This window comes from Ictalurus punctatus, chromosome 5 (assembly GCF_001660625.3).
Source record: "Ictalurus punctatus breed USDA103 chromosome 5, Coco_2.0, whole genome shotgun sequence".
Classification (NCBI taxonomy): domain Eukaryota; kingdom Metazoa; phylum Chordata; class Actinopteri; order Siluriformes; family Ictaluridae; genus Ictalurus; species Ictalurus punctatus.
The window spans coordinates 26,428,377-26,449,564 of record NC_030420.2 but is presented as its reverse complement, the minus strand read 5'-3'; the positions used below and the strand labels follow the sequence as shown (position 1 = coordinate 26,449,564).

At 39.7% G+C, this 21,188-nt stretch overlaps 1 protein-coding gene across 1 annotated transcript in view; it reads left to right on the top strand.

The window, feature by feature from the left end:
• The window catches only part of sema3b (sema domain, immunoglobulin domain (Ig), short basic domain, secreted, (semaphorin) 3B), a 59,376-nt gene extending 38,302 nt beyond the window's left edge, over nucleotides 1-21,074 (top strand). The window contains exons 5-18 of the mRNA XM_053680367.1: nucleotides 8,314-8,433; nucleotides 8,626-8,719; nucleotides 9,711-9,830; nucleotides 9,965-10,107; nucleotides 10,202-10,316; nucleotides 10,422-10,491; nucleotides 11,646-11,790; nucleotides 11,926-12,145; nucleotides 13,332-13,420; nucleotides 13,574-13,615; nucleotides 14,143-14,300; nucleotides 14,457-14,512; nucleotides 15,484-15,623; nucleotides 15,896-21,074. Coding sequence (XP_053536342.1) covers nucleotides 8,314-8,433; nucleotides 8,626-8,719; nucleotides 9,711-9,830; nucleotides 9,965-10,107; nucleotides 10,202-10,316; nucleotides 10,422-10,491; nucleotides 11,646-11,790; nucleotides 11,926-12,145; nucleotides 13,332-13,420; nucleotides 13,574-13,615; nucleotides 14,143-14,300; nucleotides 14,457-14,512; nucleotides 15,484-15,623; nucleotides 15,896-16,420 — 2,037 coding nt within the window. The 3' untranslated portion in view covers nucleotides 16,421-21,074. The remainder of the gene's footprint in view (nucleotides 1-8,313; nucleotides 8,434-8,625; nucleotides 8,720-9,710; nucleotides 9,831-9,964; nucleotides 10,108-10,201; nucleotides 10,317-10,421; nucleotides 10,492-11,645; nucleotides 11,791-11,925; nucleotides 12,146-13,331; nucleotides 13,421-13,573; nucleotides 13,616-14,142; nucleotides 14,301-14,456; nucleotides 14,513-15,483; nucleotides 15,624-15,895) is intronic.
• The last annotated feature ends 114 nt before the right edge of the window (nucleotides 21,075-21,188 follow it).

Here is a 21,188-nt window from a genome sequence, read left to right as displayed (position 1 = left end):
GTATAAGAGTAACATGTGTAAAGTGTAGTTCAGAGTCCAATGGAAACACAGCTTTTTCTCCTTCTGCTACTATAGAGACTACAGATCAGTACAGTCTGTCTATATAATGAACTGATTCTTTCTGTGGGTATTGTAGCTTTTAGCTAGACAGTGATTAGTGAAAGTCTCAGGCAGGCTCTGAATGTAGATGTGTGAAAGCCTGCCTAATCCAGGGGTCATCATTGGCAGTCCTGGAGGTCCAGAGTCTTGCACATCTTGGTGAATCAACTCAACAGTTAATTAGCAGGATTAAGCACTATTCCAGATGGATTAGTTTGACCAGAACAGGTTTGTATGGGGTTTTGGAAAGGAATTTATCTACCTGATTTGGGTAGGATTAAATAAATTATCTGTATAATTTTCCTCATTTTGAGAGTCTGGATGTACTGTATACAGTATGTCAGCTTTACATGACAGACATGACCTCTAGGTAACTGTTGAAGAACAGCTTCAAATTCTTCAATGAAGTTAAAATAGAAAATATAAACTGCTAGTATGAGAGAAAAAGTATAAGAAGGATTCAAAAAGAAAAATATGCTGGTTCAGGAACATGGGAAAACATCAGTTAAGGCTAACTAACAACAATTTTATTCCTAACTTATCAAATGTTAGCTAGCATGATAATAACTCTGATGATGCAAACTAGTTGAATACTTAATAACTAGCTTTCACGATCAGCATTATGTCTCATTATTGATCTCAGATCTGGTAAAGGATTTAGATTTGGTAGGAATTTAGATTGCCTCATTGACGCTGCCTGATAAAAAGTAAATAAGACTTTATAAATATTTAATTGTAAAGAAATGTAGTGATGTAGGGTTTCAAAATTTAGTGAGCAGAATGTAGAGATTTTTACATTTGAATTGTAGTAATAAAATTCGCAACTATTAGTTGAAAAAGATATATACTTCTGTTCCCAAGTGGCGCAACAGTAAAGCGTTTGTCCTGACAGCGTTAGAATCTCGACAATGCCAACAGGCATGGACCAAAGGCTGGTTTCTGTTCGGGAGCCTCTGCGTGGGAAGGATAGTGGGCCCTCTCTCCTCTGTCAATCACAACAACAGCAGCCAATGAGCTAATGTGTGTGAAAGATGGTGGATAGCGATTTCCTGTTACACTGCCCTGTGATGCAATAGTTTGAAAAGATACAGAAAGTACAGATACTTAAAAAACTGCTTAAGTACAGTACCAAAGTAATTGTTACTTCTCACTTCTGGTGACCAAACCTGACCAATAATCAGACCAAACAGATTGTGATCTAATGTACTACTACTACTACTAAGATGGTACTCAGATCAGGAAGAGAGTATGAGTATCATTCCCGAATCATACCGGATTAAAAATCACAGATTAAGTAATCACTTAAATGTGTCAAACTGGCCCAAGTAAAACTATGTGTTAGATCAGGGAAATCACCAAGTTGTCATCACTAGCGCTACAGGACTTTAACTGATGACTCTTGGTCTAATCCAATTTGTTTAGATGTTCTTTTGCTGATTCCATGTAATGTTGTTTCAGTGAATCAGCAGACTTCATTTCAGCACCAACCTCCAGCCAAGTCAAACGTTTTATCATTTCATTACTGCATGTGTAAAAATTGTAGTCAAGTCATGCCCTGATTGTTCTCACGGAAAAAGACGTGTTTGCGTTGGGTGTGAGAATGTTACAGTTTTCACCTCTTCCTCATGCTACAGGGTGTGTTTCAGGTCATCTAAGTGTTTATGTGAGTGTATGTATGTGTTTGTGTGTCCGAGGTGTCTGACAAAACTGATGCTGAGATCCAAGTGGAGCTTGACAATTACACATGCTCATATTCAGTCACACACACAAGGTCCATATTTAGTGCGCTGACCCATGATGTAACCTACATTGTAAGTAGATGTATGCGTCAGGCGACAAGAGAGAGATTCGGACCACCGTGGAGAATAAACTTTCCTCTTACACACTCCTTCTTTCCTAACCTTCTGTCCTAACCTTCCTAGCTATATCTCTATTTATTTTTATTAATTTCCTTATTTTCTCTTTTGTTTTGTTTTTTCCCCATCCTTGAAACGTACTCCGAGAATCTCACTGGCCAAAGAATTGTTTACTCAAAAAAATTCTCTCTCTCTCTCTCTCTCTCTCTCTCTCTCTCTCTCTCTCTCTCTCTCTCTCTCTCTCTCTCTCTCTCTCTCTCTCTCTCTCTCCCCCCAAACTCCCCTTTTTGTCTCGACTTTGTGAGCCTTCTTTTCTTCTTTTTTTTTGTTTCTTTGCTCTTTTCTCTTTCTTCTCTGATAGTGTAATTACTCATCCTCCCAAACACAGAAGGAGGTGTTTAGTCTCTCTCTGGGACTCTGGGATGTCAAAGGGTGACATGACGAGGCTAAAATCACACGCACACACAGTCATTCATTATTCTCATGTCCTATTAGCACTGTCAGGTGGCTCGTCCTAAACAGCTCATTTGGAACGGAGCTGATTGAATCGTTTCCCAAATCCAGATGCATGTGTGTTTCACTGACTCGATACTAAACCACACTGCACACAATCACTGTTCAATTCAAATAAATGAGCGACTTAAACTTGATGGTGGAAAATTGTGATTAAAATAGTCAATTAACTGAATGCCAATTAGGCGATCAAGTCAGGTTCACATTGGTAAGTTTACTTATTTGTAAATTTACACCAACTCAGGAGCTCTGGGAGCATTTCTTCCTGAAGTAACAGGTTTTTATGAATCAAATTTCTAGTGAAAATGCACCTGTGAAAAATGGACAAATTATTTTGTTCCTATCCTTGATAAATGAGGCCCAATGTTAACACCCTCACTAACGGCAATGTTGTGACATATGCAATTCTCTCCATGCTAATGTTCTAATCTACTAATTTTATCTAACACATTACAGATATATGATTCCCCAGAAAGTGATTTTGTAATCAGTTTTAATCAGTCTAAATCTCTGGGTTTAAGTCATTGTGAGGGAGGTAAAGAAAACATTCGCTAATGTGAAAGTTATCATGATAACAATATATAATACCATCAAATTGCCCACAGGGGTGGCCGGGGTATACCCTGTCTTTCAAAGATAAAACAATTTACGTTTTTATTTTTGACATCCACATTCAATTATTTGGAATATTGTTGAGCCAAACTCAGATTCATGTAGCCTATTAGCAAAAGTCACAGGTGTAATAAATGTGAATGGAGCGAGTTTCAATTTTCCTGGAATGCATTTGGGGGAGAAACTAAAACTAGATAAACACACACTGTCCAATCAGAGTATATATTACACAAAAGGACAGACAACAACTGTAATTAGATTTATTATTATTATTATTATTATTATTATTATTATTATTATTATTATTATTCATTTGAATGGAAAGGTTAGAACTTTTCTGTTTACATTTGGTATTCAGAGGAAATACACTATGTGCCCAGTAGGTCATTATAGACTTGAAACATTAAAGAAATAATAATAATAATTAGAAGTGCAACTGCCTATCTGTTTTTGCCTATCTGTTCATTAATCTTATTATGATAATATAATGCATTGCACAACCCTAATCATTTCGTTGTAAAGCCATTGATAGAAATGATCATGACTTTCACTGCTATTCCAAATGAGTCGTTTGATATACACTATATCTCCATGTTATAGTATCACCATTATACTGGATTATGTTTAATGTTTCATATCCTCGAAAAACACAGCCTCTGCTCGACTAAGCCATATTAGCTACATGTGCACGGTCTCGCGAGGATTTCAGTTCGGTATAATATAAAGGTCAGAGGTTAAAGTTCATGTATCTCACTAGGGAGTCATGTATCTCAGTAGGGAGTCGAGCTCAGAGACACACATTATCTCTCTGCGTAAATCACGGACTGACTCTCTGCTCATTTCTTTTGTAGTTTGTTCTTTGTTTCTCTCCGTCTCTTTGTTTAACGGCCTCACTTCAAAAACTCTAGTCTTCCAGTGAGTTGTGCCCTGCAGACACACACACACACACACACACACAGAGTTTTCCCAACCTCTTACCCCTTGTTAATTGCAAGCTATTAACCTATCAAAATATAAAAGTGGGAGGACACAGAGAAAGACAAAAGCAGAGTGAAAAAGGGAGAGGGACCCTTTTATAGACACAGTTTGTCTTTAACTTAATTGGCTGACGATTTGTTAAAGCCCTTACACTCACACACACACACACACACACACACACACACACACACACACACACACACACACACACTGCATGGGGAGCAGTAAGCTTAAAGATAACCTTTTGTTCTGGGTGTGTATGTGTGTGTGTGTGTGTGTGTGTGTGTGTGTGTGTGTGTGTGTGTGTGTGTGTGTGTATGTGTGTATGTGTGTGTGTCTGTTTTCATTGCATGGCAAATCCAATAATGCAGCACACACAGAAATATAATTTATGCAATGTATTCATATTTAGAAATTATCATAATATTTGGCCAAAATTCGGTTATGACTTTAACAAACCATACATATATTTCACCAGAAAGACATGGAAATGCTTGTATTTGCTTGTTAATCTTGGGTAAAGAGCCATTTTGGTGTTAAATTAAGTAAATCTGCCTAAAGATCTCAAATACCTTGCTAACTATAAGCATGATTTCCTCACACAGTGAATGTCAGTTGTTGGATAGTTATACATACAGCACATACATCATCCTAATCAATTCAGTTTGTAATCAGATAACGCAATGTTCCTGCGCCACAGCAGGAGTGTAATCTTTAAATACAAACTTCTGCCTTGTCACCTTTCATGAACCAAACTTTACAATGCTTGAACTTTACTGTGGCTGAGATACATGCAAACGAGAAAAACAGTTCAGTTCTGGAAAGTCTGTAGTTCTCAAAACTATTTACAGAAAAACATATAAAAATTTCCTGATGTGAAGGCAGCCACACCTATACTGTACGTACTGTAATTCCGTGTAATATCCCAGTCTGAATGGGAGAAAGCTTAAAATGTGAGCTTCTGTAATAGACACACTTTATGTCCCATTTCATTCTCAGGTTAACTGGTAATAAGCTAAATAGTACAATACCAGCTTCAGTACATTGAATCACTATTGAATGTTTAACTACCACTTTTAAAGGTACAGTTGGGCTAAGAATTTAATTTGCGCCATTTGCCTCTTGCCCCAAAGGTAGTTGATCAGCCAAGACATGTTTGATAGCTGACATCTTCTTCTTTAGTTTTGCACTACAGCTAAATTTCATTTGATTTATAACTAACTTAGAACAGCTGCCAGTTTAGCATTATGCAATCAGCATATCAAAAAAAAAAAAAAAAAAGCTATAGATAGTTAAAATAGCACAATAAGTTCATATTTAAAATTAAAAGCAAACAATTGTTCATTCTTAACACAGCTTGAACCTTATAACCTTATAATACAATAATAATTACAATGTATTAAATCATCCAATTCAGTTCTGGCACACAATTCCACCTTCAAACTGCGTTCTGGGGAAGAAAATGAACCAAGCTTTCAGAATGGCTGCTTTGACTGCATTCAACTGTATGATATTTTTTGTCCGTTTTTCAAGATCGCCCTGTGTCATACAGTTTAATGTCGGAAACCACATAAGCAACACTGAAATACTGAATAAATCACAAAGTTTTAAGGTGAGTGTAGGTTTTATGAATGTAGTTTACGCAATACTAAACTGCCACCTATAAGCTTCCGTCACTTGTTATGTCTCGTAGCTCCAGTTCAAAACTAAACAACAAATATGTTTTGGCTAAATGACTCTTTTCATTTAAGGGGGGCATTGTTTGATTTCCAGAGCAGGTCATCTGAACTGCCTTAAGTTGTGTACAACACACAGGAATACAGTAGATCATGATGTCATTTTTTTCTGAGCAGCCCATTTAATCTTATCCTTGAGACACTTTTTTGAGCAGAAAATGTAATCTTATCCATGAGCACCTTGAGAAATGGAAAACTGCAAAATTAGAGATAGAACAGAAACCAAACAGGGAGATATGGCAAGAGACAGAGACATAACAGAGAAAGAGGGAGAAAGCATCCATGCCCATTCATTTGCTTTACTATAAGTTTTGAGTTTTGTTTTTTGTTTTTTTCAATTTAATGAAAAAAATTAATGGTCCCTGTTCGTTCTGACTGGATACTCTTTCCTGGTTACTCTAAATAAGTAGATTTTAAGGTCAATTCTGTGTCTCTGCTATTGCCCTGAGGGACAGGATGGAAGCTGATTGTACTAAGACAGATGCTTGGCTTTCTGTGTGTGTCTGAGTGTCCTGACCCCAATTAAACAGATGTTGGGGGTTCAGGTCATTGGCTAGAGGTAATGTTCCTTGGACGAAAATAAAGAATGAGGGATGCCACGGTCTCAAACAGTGAGTGAAAAGAGAGATAATTACAGAATGGACAGGTGCTACAAAAACAAGAGAGATAGAAGAGGAATTTATGATTCCTTATATCTCTTCTCTTCTTTTCTCTTCTCTTCTCTTCTCTTTTTTTCTCTTCTTTTCAATTCTCTTCTGAAGCACTGAGGAGTTATGGAACAGTACTGTTTAAAACTAACGAGTAACTCTGAGACAGTGCCTGGTCCATTCTTTCCTCCTAAATCTCTCCCACACTCCTCTTCTCTAAGCCCCCATCCATCCATCTCATATCCTTCCATTGCTTCCCCTCTCCACTGTGCAATCTCTATGTTTCATGCCCTTGTGTTGTCGTAGCAATTCAGAGAGTCCTGGGAAACATGGCACGCTCCAGTGAGTGCCCTCACAAGTGATTACTGGAGAGTGTGTGTGTGTGTGTGTGTGTGTGTGTGTGTGTGTGTGTGTGTGTGTGTGTGTGTGTGTGTGTGTGTGTGAGAGAGAGACAGAGAGAGAGAGAGAGAGTGAGCTAAAGACCAAAAGACCCTGTGTCTGAATTGGCCCCCTACTACCTATTTTAGAAAGAGACGAAAGAAGAAAAGGAAGCCTTTATTTGTCACATACACATTACAGCAGAGTGAATTTTTTCACATATCCCAGCTTGTTAGGAAGTTGGGGTCAGAGTTCAGGGTCAGCCATGATACAGTGCCCCTGGAGCAAATATGGTTAAGGGCCTTGCTCAAGGGTGCAAGACTGGCAGCATGGCAGTATTGGGGCACAAAACCCCAACTTTCTGATCAGTAACCTAGAGCCTTAACCATTGAGCCACCACAGCAACACTTCATTATGATTACTCTGTACAAGCACGGATGTGTTTGCAATGGCAAACTTACAGTATATACTGTATAATTCATACTATTTATGCATACACCACTATGTGTACTAGTATACAGTGTAGTGTGCAGTGTGTGAGAATTGTCATTAGTATACTAGAGTCATGTGACTATTGGCCAGTTAAAGTAAACAGTTACCTTCAGATTGCTTTTAAATGTATTAATTTTTATGCATAAAATGCTTCATAGTTGTCAAAAAACCTTTTTAGACTTTATTTAGAAACATAAGTAAAGCAATGTAAAAAGCTACTTTTTCGTTAGGCATTAAAGCTAATTGAGATTGAAAACTTCTGAGTAAAAATTATAAATGTTGATATTAATGTAATAATTTGTTATTCATTGTCATAACTAGAATAATGACTAGCAGGCTGTTTAACATTAGCTTGTTTATAATAACAATAAATTAGCTCGAACATTTATATGAAAACATCAGCACACAATAATCATGCTAGAACCATTTTTCTGCTGACTCTTTGACCTTCTTCACTTTTGTGTCTGGATTTTATTTGAAAAAATAATGAATTCATGCATGAAATGTCTACTTTTTATAGTGGGACGCACCATACCTCTGTACCTCTGGCTGCATGTTTGGAAATTCAAGCAAGTTGTGCGTCAGCAGAGTAACATTGTTTACTTGAACTATCTGTGTTATGCGCATTCTGCGTACATGTCAGGCTTATTATGAATAGTGTAGTCCTGTCTTTGAGTGGTTAACAGTTCTAGCGTTCTGGGATTTCATAACATTCACTTTGTATAAGAATAAGATGCGGTTTCGCAAAAATGACTAGAACTGGAAACTCCATGTTGGACCATGTGTGTATGCATATAAAGTGTGTGTGTGTGTGTGTGTGTGTGTGTGTGTGTGTGTGTGTGTGTGTGTGTGTGTGTGTGTGTGTGTGTGTGTGTGTGCTTGGCAGCAAACTATTGTGAGACGTACCAGATGGGGGCTCTGACTTCTGTGAACTGTGTTAAGAATGTGAAAAATTCATGTCATCAAGATTGATTTGCGTATGTCACTGTGTGTGTTCTGCAGATGGACTGCGTTAATTATGTGAAGGTTTTACATCACTTTAATCGAACTCACCTGTACGCCTGTGGGACAGGAGCCTTCCACCCGACCTGTGCTTACGTGGAGGTTGGACAGAAGGTTGAGGTAAGAGGAGAGAGACAGAGAGAAAGAGAAAGAGAATAGCATGGCTGCAAACAGCTGGACCCTTAAGGCTATGACTCCAAAGATAAGGATTCCAATTTTCCATTGGAAAGTACGTTGTTGTGAACTGGAAAATAACAGCCTGTATCTCCCTTTCGTTTCTCATCCTGTAATTTTCTCTCTCTCCATCTTTAGGATCATGTGTTTCGATTTGATCAATCTCTCGTTGAAGATGGAAAAGGGAAAAGCCCATATGACCCACGGCACACTGCAGCCTCTGTTCTGGTTGGTCAGTACACCTGTCAATCTACCTTACTATATAATCACCACCAGTTCTATAACTCCCCATTTTGGAGACAACTGCCTTATTAGCTGTATTATCTTAAGAATACTGCCATTTTGTGCAGCAATTTAACCATAAAGGAGCACATCCATGACTTTCAGGATGCCATTTAGGGTCATGATACAGCATAGAGCATTTATTCATTCACTACTGCTTGCTTATTTATATAACCAAATAACCTCAGTATATTACATAAGAACATAACTAAATTACTGTTCAGTAAATAACTAGTTAGCAAGATAACTAAGGCTAAGTTATCGTTATAGCTAGCAAGTAAGCAGCTAGAGAGTAGCTGAGTGAAGTTGTGGTATATTACCTGGTTCATTTAAACCCATGCAATGACTTATAAATGCAAATACAGCCAAAGCAACTATTTGGTCATCTACATTTGTCATAACATTAACAGACTAATATGGGACTGGCCAAACCAATGGGGTGTGTGAAGCATACCCAAGGGGTCATTGGTTTTAAATAAATAAATAAATAAATAAAATAAAATAAATAAATAAATGTTTCAGTGGTGGAAATCACAAACCACCATTATCAGAGCTATTATATTTATTGTTGACTTCTTACACTTGTTAGTCTTTTTGTCTGGTCACATGAATTGGATGGGTTTAATCCAAACCTAAGTAATTTCAACTTAAATCAAATGATGTTTAATTAATAAATAGGGTTCTGTAAGTAGAAATATAAAGAATTAAAACCTATGTGGGTCCAATAAATAGCCAGAAAATTAAAGTCATATTTAAATATATCTAAGCATATAGACAGTACTGCCTTAAGATTTCCAGTTATCTTGGGAGTTGATAGATACAGTAATGCAATAATCTTAGCACATAATTTTGTGTAGAAAAGTCTAAACAAAGCTATCATTGTGTTTGTTTTTAAAGAATGCTGCTATAATGCGTTTCTACTTATGCTTATTGGCTCCTAGGTGATGAGCTGTATTCAGGAGTGGCCACTGACCTGATGGGAAGGGATTTCACAATATTCCGGAGCCTGGGACAGAAACCCTCCATACGGACCGAACAGCACGACTCTCGATGGCTCAATGGTATGTTTTGATTCCACAGCTCAAGCCAAGGATTCCAAACTTCCTGACCTTGAAATGAGTAAAGCTGCTGATACAATAAGGCTTGTGGTTCAGTGTCTCAGATGTAAGTGTGTTTGTATCCACATGTTTTCCAGAACCCAAGTTCATAGGCGCTTTTGCTGTTCCGGAGAGCGAAAACCCTGATGATGATAAAGTTTTCTTCTTCTTCCGAGAGACTGCTGTCGAAGCTCAAGGCTTCGGCAAGGTCACCTATGCTCGGATTGGCCAGCTGTGCCGGGTAAGCAGGATGATTAGGATGGATGTGATTTAATGGCAAGGAAAACTTTTTTTAGGTTTGCACGACCTTGAATGTGTCTGTGTGTCTGTTGTAGAATGACATGGGAGGGCAGCGTAGTTTAGTGAATAAGTGGACAACGTTCCTGAAGACTCGACTTGTCTGCTCTGTACCAGGCAACGATGGCAGTGAAACACACTTTGATGAGCTCAGTAAGAGCACACGCTCATATCCTCTCAAACACCCAAACCAGTGTCCATAGTGTCAGTTTAAAGACAAGTTTATTTGATTTATTTGACCTTTGTGTCAACTTTTAGGGGATGTGTTCCTGCTGCAGACGCGAGACAGGAAGAATCCGCTGGTCTACACAGTCTTCTCTACTTCCAGGTGAGAGGTCAGACAGTCTTGAGCACAAATGATTGAATGCTTCATATTTCAGCACTGGAAATTATACCAGAGTCAAAAAGTGTACCATACATACATTTGGCGTAGCCCATTGGGGGGCGCACGGTGGCTTAGTGGTTAGCACGTTCACCTCACACCTCCAGGGTCTGGTGTTCGATTCCCACTGGGGCCGTGTGTGTGTGTAGCTTGCATATTCTCCCTGTGCTGTGGGGCTTTCCTCTGGTTTCCTCCCCCAGTCCAAAGACATAATTGTCTTTGTATGTGACAAAGTGTCCGTAGTGTGTATGTGATTGTGCCCTGTGATAGACTGGCACCCTGTCCAGGGTGCACCCTGTGACCCTGAAAAGGAGTAAGCGGTTGAAGATGGATGGATGGATAGTCCATTGGGCACAGGACCTTTTAGTGGTTAGAATATTTCCTCGCACCTCCAGGGTTGGGGGATTGCATGTTCTCCCCATGCTTTAGGGGTTCCTCTGGGTAATGTTTTGTTGGCTGATTGGCATTTTCAAATTATCTGTAGAGTGTGAGTGTGTATGATTGTACCCTGCGATGGGTTGGCACAATGTCCAAGCGTGTGCTCTAAGTTCCCTGGGATATACTGTAGGCTCCAGGCTTCCCTGCGACCCTGTTTAGGATAAGCAGTATGGAAAATGGACTGATGGATAGAGTAGTTTGGCTGTTTGAGAAATCCTTGTATAAAAACTTAAAGCTGAATCAACTGTTCACACACTTTGTGCTTATATTTGTGTTGCCGTACTGCCATATAGTCCACTCAAATTCCATCATATTACAGTAAGTGTTCTTGCAGTGTTAACTGACTCTTAACACCTGATACTGATTCAGTGTGGTGTTGTTTTTGTTCTCTCTAAGCTGTGTCTTCTTACCACTATTGTTTTAAATCAATAGGAACTGTTGATAACTATTTTTTACTGCTTACACCAGTAAACAATCATGTAGTCTGGTTTCAGGAATTAGAACTAACAACCAACCAAAAGCTAAACAACCATCATAGTGGCAAAGTGCTTGGGTAGTGCATTCAGGTTTCGGATCCTGTGGTTTATAAATGGTTTCTTGCATTGTGCGTTGTACATAATGCGGTGTATTGCATTAATAGTGTGTGTCTTTCTTTCCTGCAGTAGTGTATTCCGTGGATCAGCCGTCTGCCTGTACACTATGAACGACATCCGCAGAGCATTTTTGGGGCCGTTTGCCCATAAAGAGGGACCCAATTACCAGTGGGTGCCTTTCCAAGGCAAAGTCCCTTACCCTCGACCAGGCATGGTGAGATCCTCGTTTCACCGAGACATTATTGCTAGGAGTTTATGTCTCTTAATAGAGACAGAATGGAGTTGGTGTGCCAAACTACAATAAATTACAATTGATTCTCCTTTATACATTTCTCTACCCCTTGTTTAGTGTCCCAGTAAGACGTTTGGAAGTTTCGAGTCCACTAAAGGCTTCCCAGATAACGTGATCCAGTTCGCACGTCATCATCCCTTGATGTATAACCCAGTGACGCCCCTCGGTGGCCGTCCGCTCTTCCTGCGCACTGGAATGCCTTACAGCTTCACACAAATCGCTGTGGATCGAGTTAATGCTGCAGATGGCCATTACGACGTCATGTTCATTGGAACAGGTCAACATCTTTAGAGTCGTTACAGAGTAGTATGACATAATAAAGTAGAGTACATTAAGTAAGGAATAAAACACGACAAGTCAGAGCTGTTATTAGAAAATAATCAGTGACCTGGTGTTGTGATGTGGCTCAATACAAAGTGGAATAACAGTTACCAGTCAGTACAGGATTTCTTAAATTTTCGAAATTGCAATTACACAAAATTGTTTTGCACGTTCTTTCGCAGTGATGTTTGTTGTTAAATGAGACCTTTTAGCTGTACTCATGTTTGATGCGGAAGAGGGCTTTGGCTGAATGCGCGTTGCGACGACATCACATGACGCATCTTGGCCTAAATCTGCGAAAACCTGCGGTAGTTTGTAAAAATCGAAGGTCCTCACAATATTGTAGAATTTCCTTGATTTTTCGTTCATTTCTGCAATCGTAAAATCCTGGAAGGAGTGAGTTACCATCCCAAAGTTCATTATTTTCCTATAACAGCACATCCCGAAGTTTTTTATTCCTCAGCCATTGCCTGGTACTATACATTTAATTAATTAAAGAACTATAAATCATACTGAATCATACTCAGTAGTAACTGCAAAGCACAAAGTCCTCTATCTGTAACTCAGATACATCTGAATCTCCGCAATATTAGGAGGAGCTTGCAATTTTTCAAAATAACCGCACATTTTTCTCAGATTTTACGTCATCACAGCTCGCATTCAGACAAAGCCCTTTTCAAATCACATGTGTCGAACATGAGTACAGCTAAAAGGGCTCATTTACCAACAAACATCACTGTGAAAGACCGTGCAAGACAATTCCGTGCAACTGCAATTTCGCCAATTTTCATTCATTTCATTCATTCATTCATTCCAGAATTTTTGGCCTCAACAATGACAAAAAAAAAAATACTCTGCGAAATCCTGTACTGATTGACATGCCTCTCACTGTTACTGTTGCTAGAATAACTATTTAATATTCTCTGTATATATGCGTAGGATATACAGTATAGGTCAATACCTCACTGTTCTATGCTGTACTGTCTGTTTTTGTTAGTGTCAGTAAATATATTATTTTTATCCTACTTATCTGAGATTCAACAATGTGTGTTTCAACAATATGCAAAGGTTGGATGATGTTTAAAAGATATTTTGCATGCCATTGTGTCTGTAATATTTTATGTGTCTTTAATCCATTGTAGATGTCGGCACAGTTCTGAAGGTGATCTCTGTGCCAAAAGGTAGCTGGAGTAACACAGAGCTGCTGCTGGAGGAGCTGCAAGTCTTCAAGGTGTGTGTGTGTGGTGCTGGGGTGGGGGGTGTTTAGGTTTGCATTCACTTTTGATAAAAAAAAAAAAAAAAAAAGAATTTGAAAGCAGGGTCAATTATCAAATATATAAGCAATGTGTGAGCAAAGGACAAATGTATGTTCTTCCCTCAACAGGACTCTTCATCCATCATCAATATGCAGATCTCCTCCAAACGAGTAAGTCACGCATATCTGTTGCAACAGCTCTGAAATTAGTTACAGCGGTTTGCTAGGTACCTGCTGAGACCTTCCAGAGTTGATCTCTGAACCTAGGTCTAAGTTAAGGTTTCTAAGTTAGAGTGGTGTTTCAAAGTGATGTCTTCACCTACTTGCTACTCCAGTGGCTGTGCTGATGTACTTACAGTACATAGTGTGAAGTGTATGAATAGTTTCAGTTTAGAGGGAGTTATAGTGAACTCTATGGCCACTGTATAATTTTTCACTTTGACAGCAACATGATAACATCATCAGCAGAACCCCTAATTTAATGCATGACTAGATTTCATTTAATAAATAGAGCAGAAAAATGACACTGCTTAAGGTTCGAGATAAAATATGTCATTAAAATCTGATAATATGTGTAGCTTATTAGATTTCCAGACCAGTGTGTCCTTGTGTGTCTTTGTAATATAGCAGTTATTTTGAGTAACTCAGCCCCCCCCCGTCTTATTCACTTTCTTGCTCTCTTTCTTCTCTCTCTGCAGCAACAGCTGTATGTAGGCTCTGATACAGGTGTGGCGCAGGTGCCACTGCATCGCTGCAGCATGTACGGTAAAGCATGTGCTGAGTGCTGCCTGGCCCGTGACCCCTACTGTGCCTGGGATGGACACACATGTACACGCTACCTGCCTAACACCAAACGGTACACACACTCATTACTGATGCTGCACTTTTCCATCTTACTGTTTGCTGATTAATCATTACATCACTACTCTGGTTTAAGACTTAATATCTGATCCTCCGCAATCCTCTCTATTCCATTGTGCATATGTGTGTGTGTGTGTGTGCCTACGTGTAGGCGTTTCCGTCGCCAAGATGTGAGGAATGGTGATCCTAACACGCTCTGTTCAGGAGGTTAGTTTGCACCTCTAGGGGGCAGTGTTATACCACAGATCATTACTTTTCAGTGTTGGTGTAAGACACAGACACAGTGAGTAAAGTTCCCATTATAGTTCAACAGTTTTTGAGATTGAACCAATATTGAACTTAAGTTCTGAGTTTCATAGTTTTTCAGTACAGTAGGAAGACCTTGCCTGTCCATAAACATCAGGGTGTGATATGCCCAATAAAATGAAAGAAAATGAAATGACGTAATGCTCATCTTTGCTACTTAGTCAATAAACTAGTTTCAATATTAAGAACTTGCTACCTTTAAAATAAGACACACTTCCACATAGCTATGGGAAACACTGTCCGTGATAAGCACGAAAGATTCTGAGACATGATTTGGGAGCTCCCACCAGTTTTCACTCCCATTCATTGAGTCATCTCTACTGGCCAAACACAACAGTGGTGGGCTTGCCAGTTCATTTGAACTGCCTTTCTAGCTTCCACTACTGATGGAAGTATAACTCACATATGACTTGCTGGCTCATTTCATTCATTCTGTAAAAGAAAGAAACAGAAATGCTAGTGGAGAGCAAAGACAGTTTTTTTTTTAGAGAATTTTCTTTGAGTAAATGGTGTTTTTAAATGAGATAAGCCAGCGCAAGAAGTCGTTACAGCCAGGAAAGAATACAATTTACCTCACACTAATGATCAAAAACGGGTTAACTTGGAGAACACTTGAAAAAAAAAAAAATGCACACAGCACAGAAAAACCCGGCAGAGTGAGCCAATGTTATTGTTTCTGAACAATAAAAATAGTTTTAGCAATTCATATTGTAGTCCAATCGTGTTGTCCTAGAGTCTTTCTTTATCCTACATTCTACCAGAATGAATCTAATCATAATATTATAATAATTTAATGAATTATTTATAAAGTTTGTGGCCCAGTTGAGTCAGAAATTGAGTTTAACATCACTGGTTTATATTGTGCTGTGTAGATCACCAGAAGCAGCGTGTCCTGGAGAAAAAGCTATATGCAGTGGAGAGCAGTAGCTCTTTCCTGGAGTGCATCCCTAAATCACTACAGGCTCAGGTCACATGGACCTCTCAGAGACACCCCAACAATGCCCGAGAAGAGGTGAGAGAGGGAAAATAAAGAGGGGCATGGAGAGAGGGGCTTTATAAATGGTGGAAAGGGGTGATTATGGAAGACATTTCAGAATAAGTGAGACGGAAACAAAACAACATGGCGGAATATATGTGAAAAGGGGTGGGAACAAAAAGTGGGTGGGAATGTACAGAAAAGGAAAGGAGGATACTAGGTGTGGTAGACAGTGTCAATAAGAACTGATGAAAGTGGGTTTTTTTTTTTAAATTAATGATCTTTCACATTATCAATATGATTCTCAGGTCCGTCTTGATGATCGCGTGCTTCAGACAAATCGTGGCTTGTTGCTGCGGCGAGTGTTGCGCAGAGATGGCGGTGTATACAAGTGTCACGCGATGGAGCATGGATTCACCCAAACGCTGCTCAGCATCACGTTGGAGGTCGTCCCCATTTCAGGCCCCGCCCATAGCCGAGGACACAGCCCCGCCCAGAGCCAAGGACACAGCCCCGCCCAGAGCCAAGGACACAACCCCGCCCAGAGCCAATCACAGTCCACCAATCAGAAGCTGTGGTACAGAGACTTCATGCAGTTGGTCGATCACCCCAACCTGAGCACCGTTGACCAGATCTGCGAGCAGGTCTGGTCACGCAAGCACAGCCAATCAGACAAAGCCATGGCAGATGCACCCAACGAGTCTCCACCTACCGATCCTCTGCACTCCACCCACAAAAAGTGGAAGCATCTGAAGGAGGTGAGGAAGGGGAGGAACCGCAGAACACATGACGGAAAACCTGCACCTCGAGCGCCTCGGAGTGCGGGAGAGTAACAAGGGATTTAGGAGAGAGAGACAGAGAAAGAAAAAGAGATCACTGGAGTTGGACAAAACCACACACCATCGCATTTAGTGACTATTTATCAAATAACACAAACATACTATACATTCAAAATTCACAACATTCTTCCCATACTGTACAATTTACCACACACCATTGCCTTACATCCCTACACACTCTGTAGACTCCCTTCATTCCCACACCGCTATCCTTACACACTCTATACACTCCCTTCATTCCCACACCGCTATCCCTACACACTCTATACACTCCCTTCATTCCCACACCGCTATCCCTACACACTCTATACACTCCCTTCATTCCCACACCGCTATCCTTACACACTCTATACACTCCCTTCATTCCCACACCGCTATCCCTACACACTCTATACACTCCCTTCATTCCCACACCGCTATCCCTACACACTCTATACACTCCCTTCATTCCCACACCGCTATCCCTACACACTCTATACACTCCCTTCATTCCCACACCACTATCCGTACACACTCTATACACTCCCTTCATTCCCACACCGCTATCCCTACACACTCTATACACTCCCTTCATTCCCACACCGCTATCCCTACACACTCTATACACTCCCTTCATTCCCACACCGCTATCCGTACACACTCTATACACTCCCTTCATTCGCACACCACTATCCGTACACACTCTATACACTCCCTTCATTCCCACACCGCTATCCCTACACACTCTATACACTCCCTTCATTCCCACACCGCTATCCCTACACACTCTATACACTCCCTTCATTCCCACACCGCTATCCGTACACACTCTATACACTCCCTTCATTCCCACACCGCTATCCCTACACACTCTATACACTCCCTTCATTCCCACACCGCTATCCCTACACACTCTATACACTCCCTTCATTCCCACACCGCTATCCGTACACACTCTATACACTCCCTTCATTCCCACACCGCTATCCCTACACACTCTATACACTCCCTTCATTCCCACACCGCTATCCCTACACACTCTATACACTCCCTTCATTCCCACACCGCTATCCCTACACACTCTATACATTCCCTTCATTCCCACACCGCTATCCCTACACACTCTATACACTCCCTTCATTCCCACACCGCTATCCCTACACACTCTATACACTCCCTTCATTCCCACACCGCTATCCCTACACACTCTATACACTCCCTTCATTCCCACACCGCTATCCCTACACACTCTATACACTCCCTTCATTCCCACACCGCTATCCCTACACACTCTATACACTCCCTTCATTCCCACACCTCTATCCCTACACACTCTATACACTCCCTTCATTCCCACACCACTATCCCTACACACTCTATACACTCCCTTCATTCCCACACCACTATCCCTATACACTCTACACACTCCCTTCATTCCCACACCGCTATCCCTATACACTCTACACACTCCCTACATGCCGTCACCACTATTCCTATGCACTCTGCTGTTCCTTTACACGCCACTCATAACCTCACTGCAATCCCTGTACACTCAGACATGATGTCAACTAAATATATACACTCTATAAACACTCCAATTTACTCGAGCACAGAGTACACACACACACACACACACACACACACACACACACACACACACACATATATATATATATATATATATATATATATATATATATATATATATATATATATATAAAATGATGCAATAATTATTCACTTGGTCTTCTTTCTGAACACAAAGGCCTATCTGAAAAAGTGCAGACAAGGATGATGTCATTCTGAACAATACTGTCTCATTGTGACTACGATTCCAAATGGAGGAATAATCAAAATCACAGATAACGTATTACACACACTCGATACCTACACAAATCATACAGCGGTGCAATTGCATGCATTGTCTTGGAACAGCACACACACTTAAACACATGCTCTGCTTCTTGAAAAACAAAACTTGTATATTTGCCAGGTGTTTGTGTGTTTGTGCTTTGTGCTGTTTGTGTTCCATAGATTAGAATGAGCTCAGTATCCTCTAATATTCTCTGTACAACCAAAACCACTATTTAGCTGAACACCACTAGTTGCCTGTTACCATAGAAACCCTTAAAGCTGCTCTCTGGTGTTTACCATCGGCAGGAAATGGGGAGAAAGCAACTCAAAACTGTGAACTTACCCACAAAATGTTGTCAACAGCAAATTTTGGTAAAAGAGATCCTTTGGAGATCCGTTGTGTAGCCTGGCTGCTCACTAGCGCCACCTGTTGTACGGAAACAATTTGAGCTGCTTTTATGGAGGTTTCCGCTTCCACTTTATCCACAGCACATTTTGTGTGAGATCAAATGGTGGTAGGGAGGAGGGTCATCTGTGTGCAATGTACTTGTACGGTGTGTGTTTGTTTACTTTACGATGACATTATCACACACATTATCAGAAGCAGCATCATAGCAGGGGTGCATTATGGGGAAATCAGATGAAAGCAGGTGTGGGTAAAGAAAATAAGTTATGATGGGGGTAAAAAAGGATGTTTTGGTTTCAAACCCTCAACTAATCTGGTGACTATTCACAAGACATGATGATTGTGTCTGTGTGTGTGTGTGTGTGTGTGTGTGTGTGCGTATTTCCCACAGTCACATTAACTATATATTGCTCATATAGCATGTTATTTAAAGTAGAGTTTGTTCATTTTAAAGTAAAAACACTAAGCTGCTTATTATAATGACATCAGCATTACCCATCAGCCCTTTCTGCTGATGTAGGGTTGTTTTAGGTTAGATGACAAATAACAGATGATAACTCCTTCCTCCTCTAGAGCTAAGTCAGCCAATTACAGTATTCCTATGCTGTTAATAAAGATGCAGGCTGTGCTCCAATTCTCATACTACTGTACACAAGCAGCATCACAGAAAGTGGAATAGTGGGGTTGACTACCCACTCTCTTGGACTACTTCTGTGGTTCCAAACATGGCATCTTGTTCACTATTATTATTTCCCTGAGTGGTTTGTGCTGCTGGCTTGTATGAGTTTGAATGAAAATAATGAGTCAGCGCACTAGAACGGTGAACTGGTGACTTTGGTTTTCACCACTAGATGGCAGCTTGGTGTCGTGAAAGAACCTTGAAGCAATCATACTTAATGTTGAGTTAAACTATCACTATTCCATTACAACGAGAGAAAGAGATTTCATGAAAAGTGTAGTTTCTCACATATATAGCTACAATGAGGTGCTCTCTTCGTATTCGTCCCTTCCCAAAAGTATCTGGCGCATGATTTTCTGGTCAGTAACACAGTGGCTTGGTTTTATTTTTTAAAATGCAGAATGATGAAATATTAATCAAACATACTCATATGTTCTAGTTTTTCTACAGTGTTGGGTTTTAGGGGGTAAAGTTCTAACACTCTGGTAATAAGGATTGTATATATGAATAAATAAATAAATAAATAAAAGTCAATAATGTCACACAAATTTTGCCATTTGAGAAATTTCAAGCAACAATCCTAGGCAACATTCTCAGAAAATAAAAGTACCAAAATGTACTTTTCCTCATCACCAGGCTGGTTCCATCAATAATGGACATATTGTAAATGTCTTATGTGTCTTTTCTTTATTAAGATGCACAAGTGGTGAATGGTTTACCTTTAGCTTTTATAGTAAAACTTTAAAAGTAGTGGTCCTTAAGATCCGATTATGTACCTAAAGGTACAAAAGATGTACCTTGATAGTACCACACCATCAGCAAAGAAAATTACAGTGTATTTCTAAGAGTAAATTTCAGATTCTTTTGGACCCCTTCGCAACCTATTTTCCCTCTGCAATCAGTTCCACTAGCTATTATCAGTTCCTTAAGATATAAGATAAGAGTGTATATGAGTGAATAGTTTTGTCTATTTATAATGTTTCATGATGTAAAGAACGGTTATGCCTGTTTCTGTTCATTTGCATGACTTAAAAAAAAAAGATGTGTAGCTGAGTGTTTTGCCAATACAGTAGACAGGAAGCACATTGGCACATCTAATGTTCTTATGACATATTTAAGACGTAATAAGCTAATATGTAGTGGTGAATTGTGCTGAGATTGACATTTGTAATATAACCATTCTTCTGAAAACTGGAGAAAAAAAGTGTGTATATTTTGAGGTATATGTTCTTTTCCTTTTTAAACCATATTTAAGGACTTGGTCTGAAACTCTCCCTGTGTGAAATGACATGTTTTCTCTTTTAACTATGTTTTTTTTTTTTTTTTTTCTAAAAAAAAAAAATTATAATAATAACCAAATGACCCAGACCAGCTCACTGATTTCCTTGCCTTGTGACTCTTCTCATATTCTGAGAGACAGAGTGTGTGTGTGTGTGTGTGTGTGTGTGTGTGTGTGTGTGTGTGTGTGTGTGTGTGTGTACTGTATGTGCGCTTGTACATGCATGTGTTTGACACATTAACATGAGTATGTGTGTTTTTTGTGTGTCTACTGTTAGATGTTGTAACTGTAAACCATTGCTTAAAAGTGGGACTTCATTGTCTGGAGAGGTCAAAGGTTGAAGGCCAAAGTTGATGTGGAACACTGTAGTGACTTTTCCTATTTCTATGTGGTTTGTTGCATCAGACTGTATTTGATTAACACAAAGAAATAAACAGTTACTTCAAATTCAGTATCAGTTCATGATTGTGTTTTCGGTACTGTACAAGGGGAGCTGTATTGGTAGAAAGTCAGAAAATTGATACATTAATTAGACGCTCTAATTCAAGTGTGGTCACGTGACACA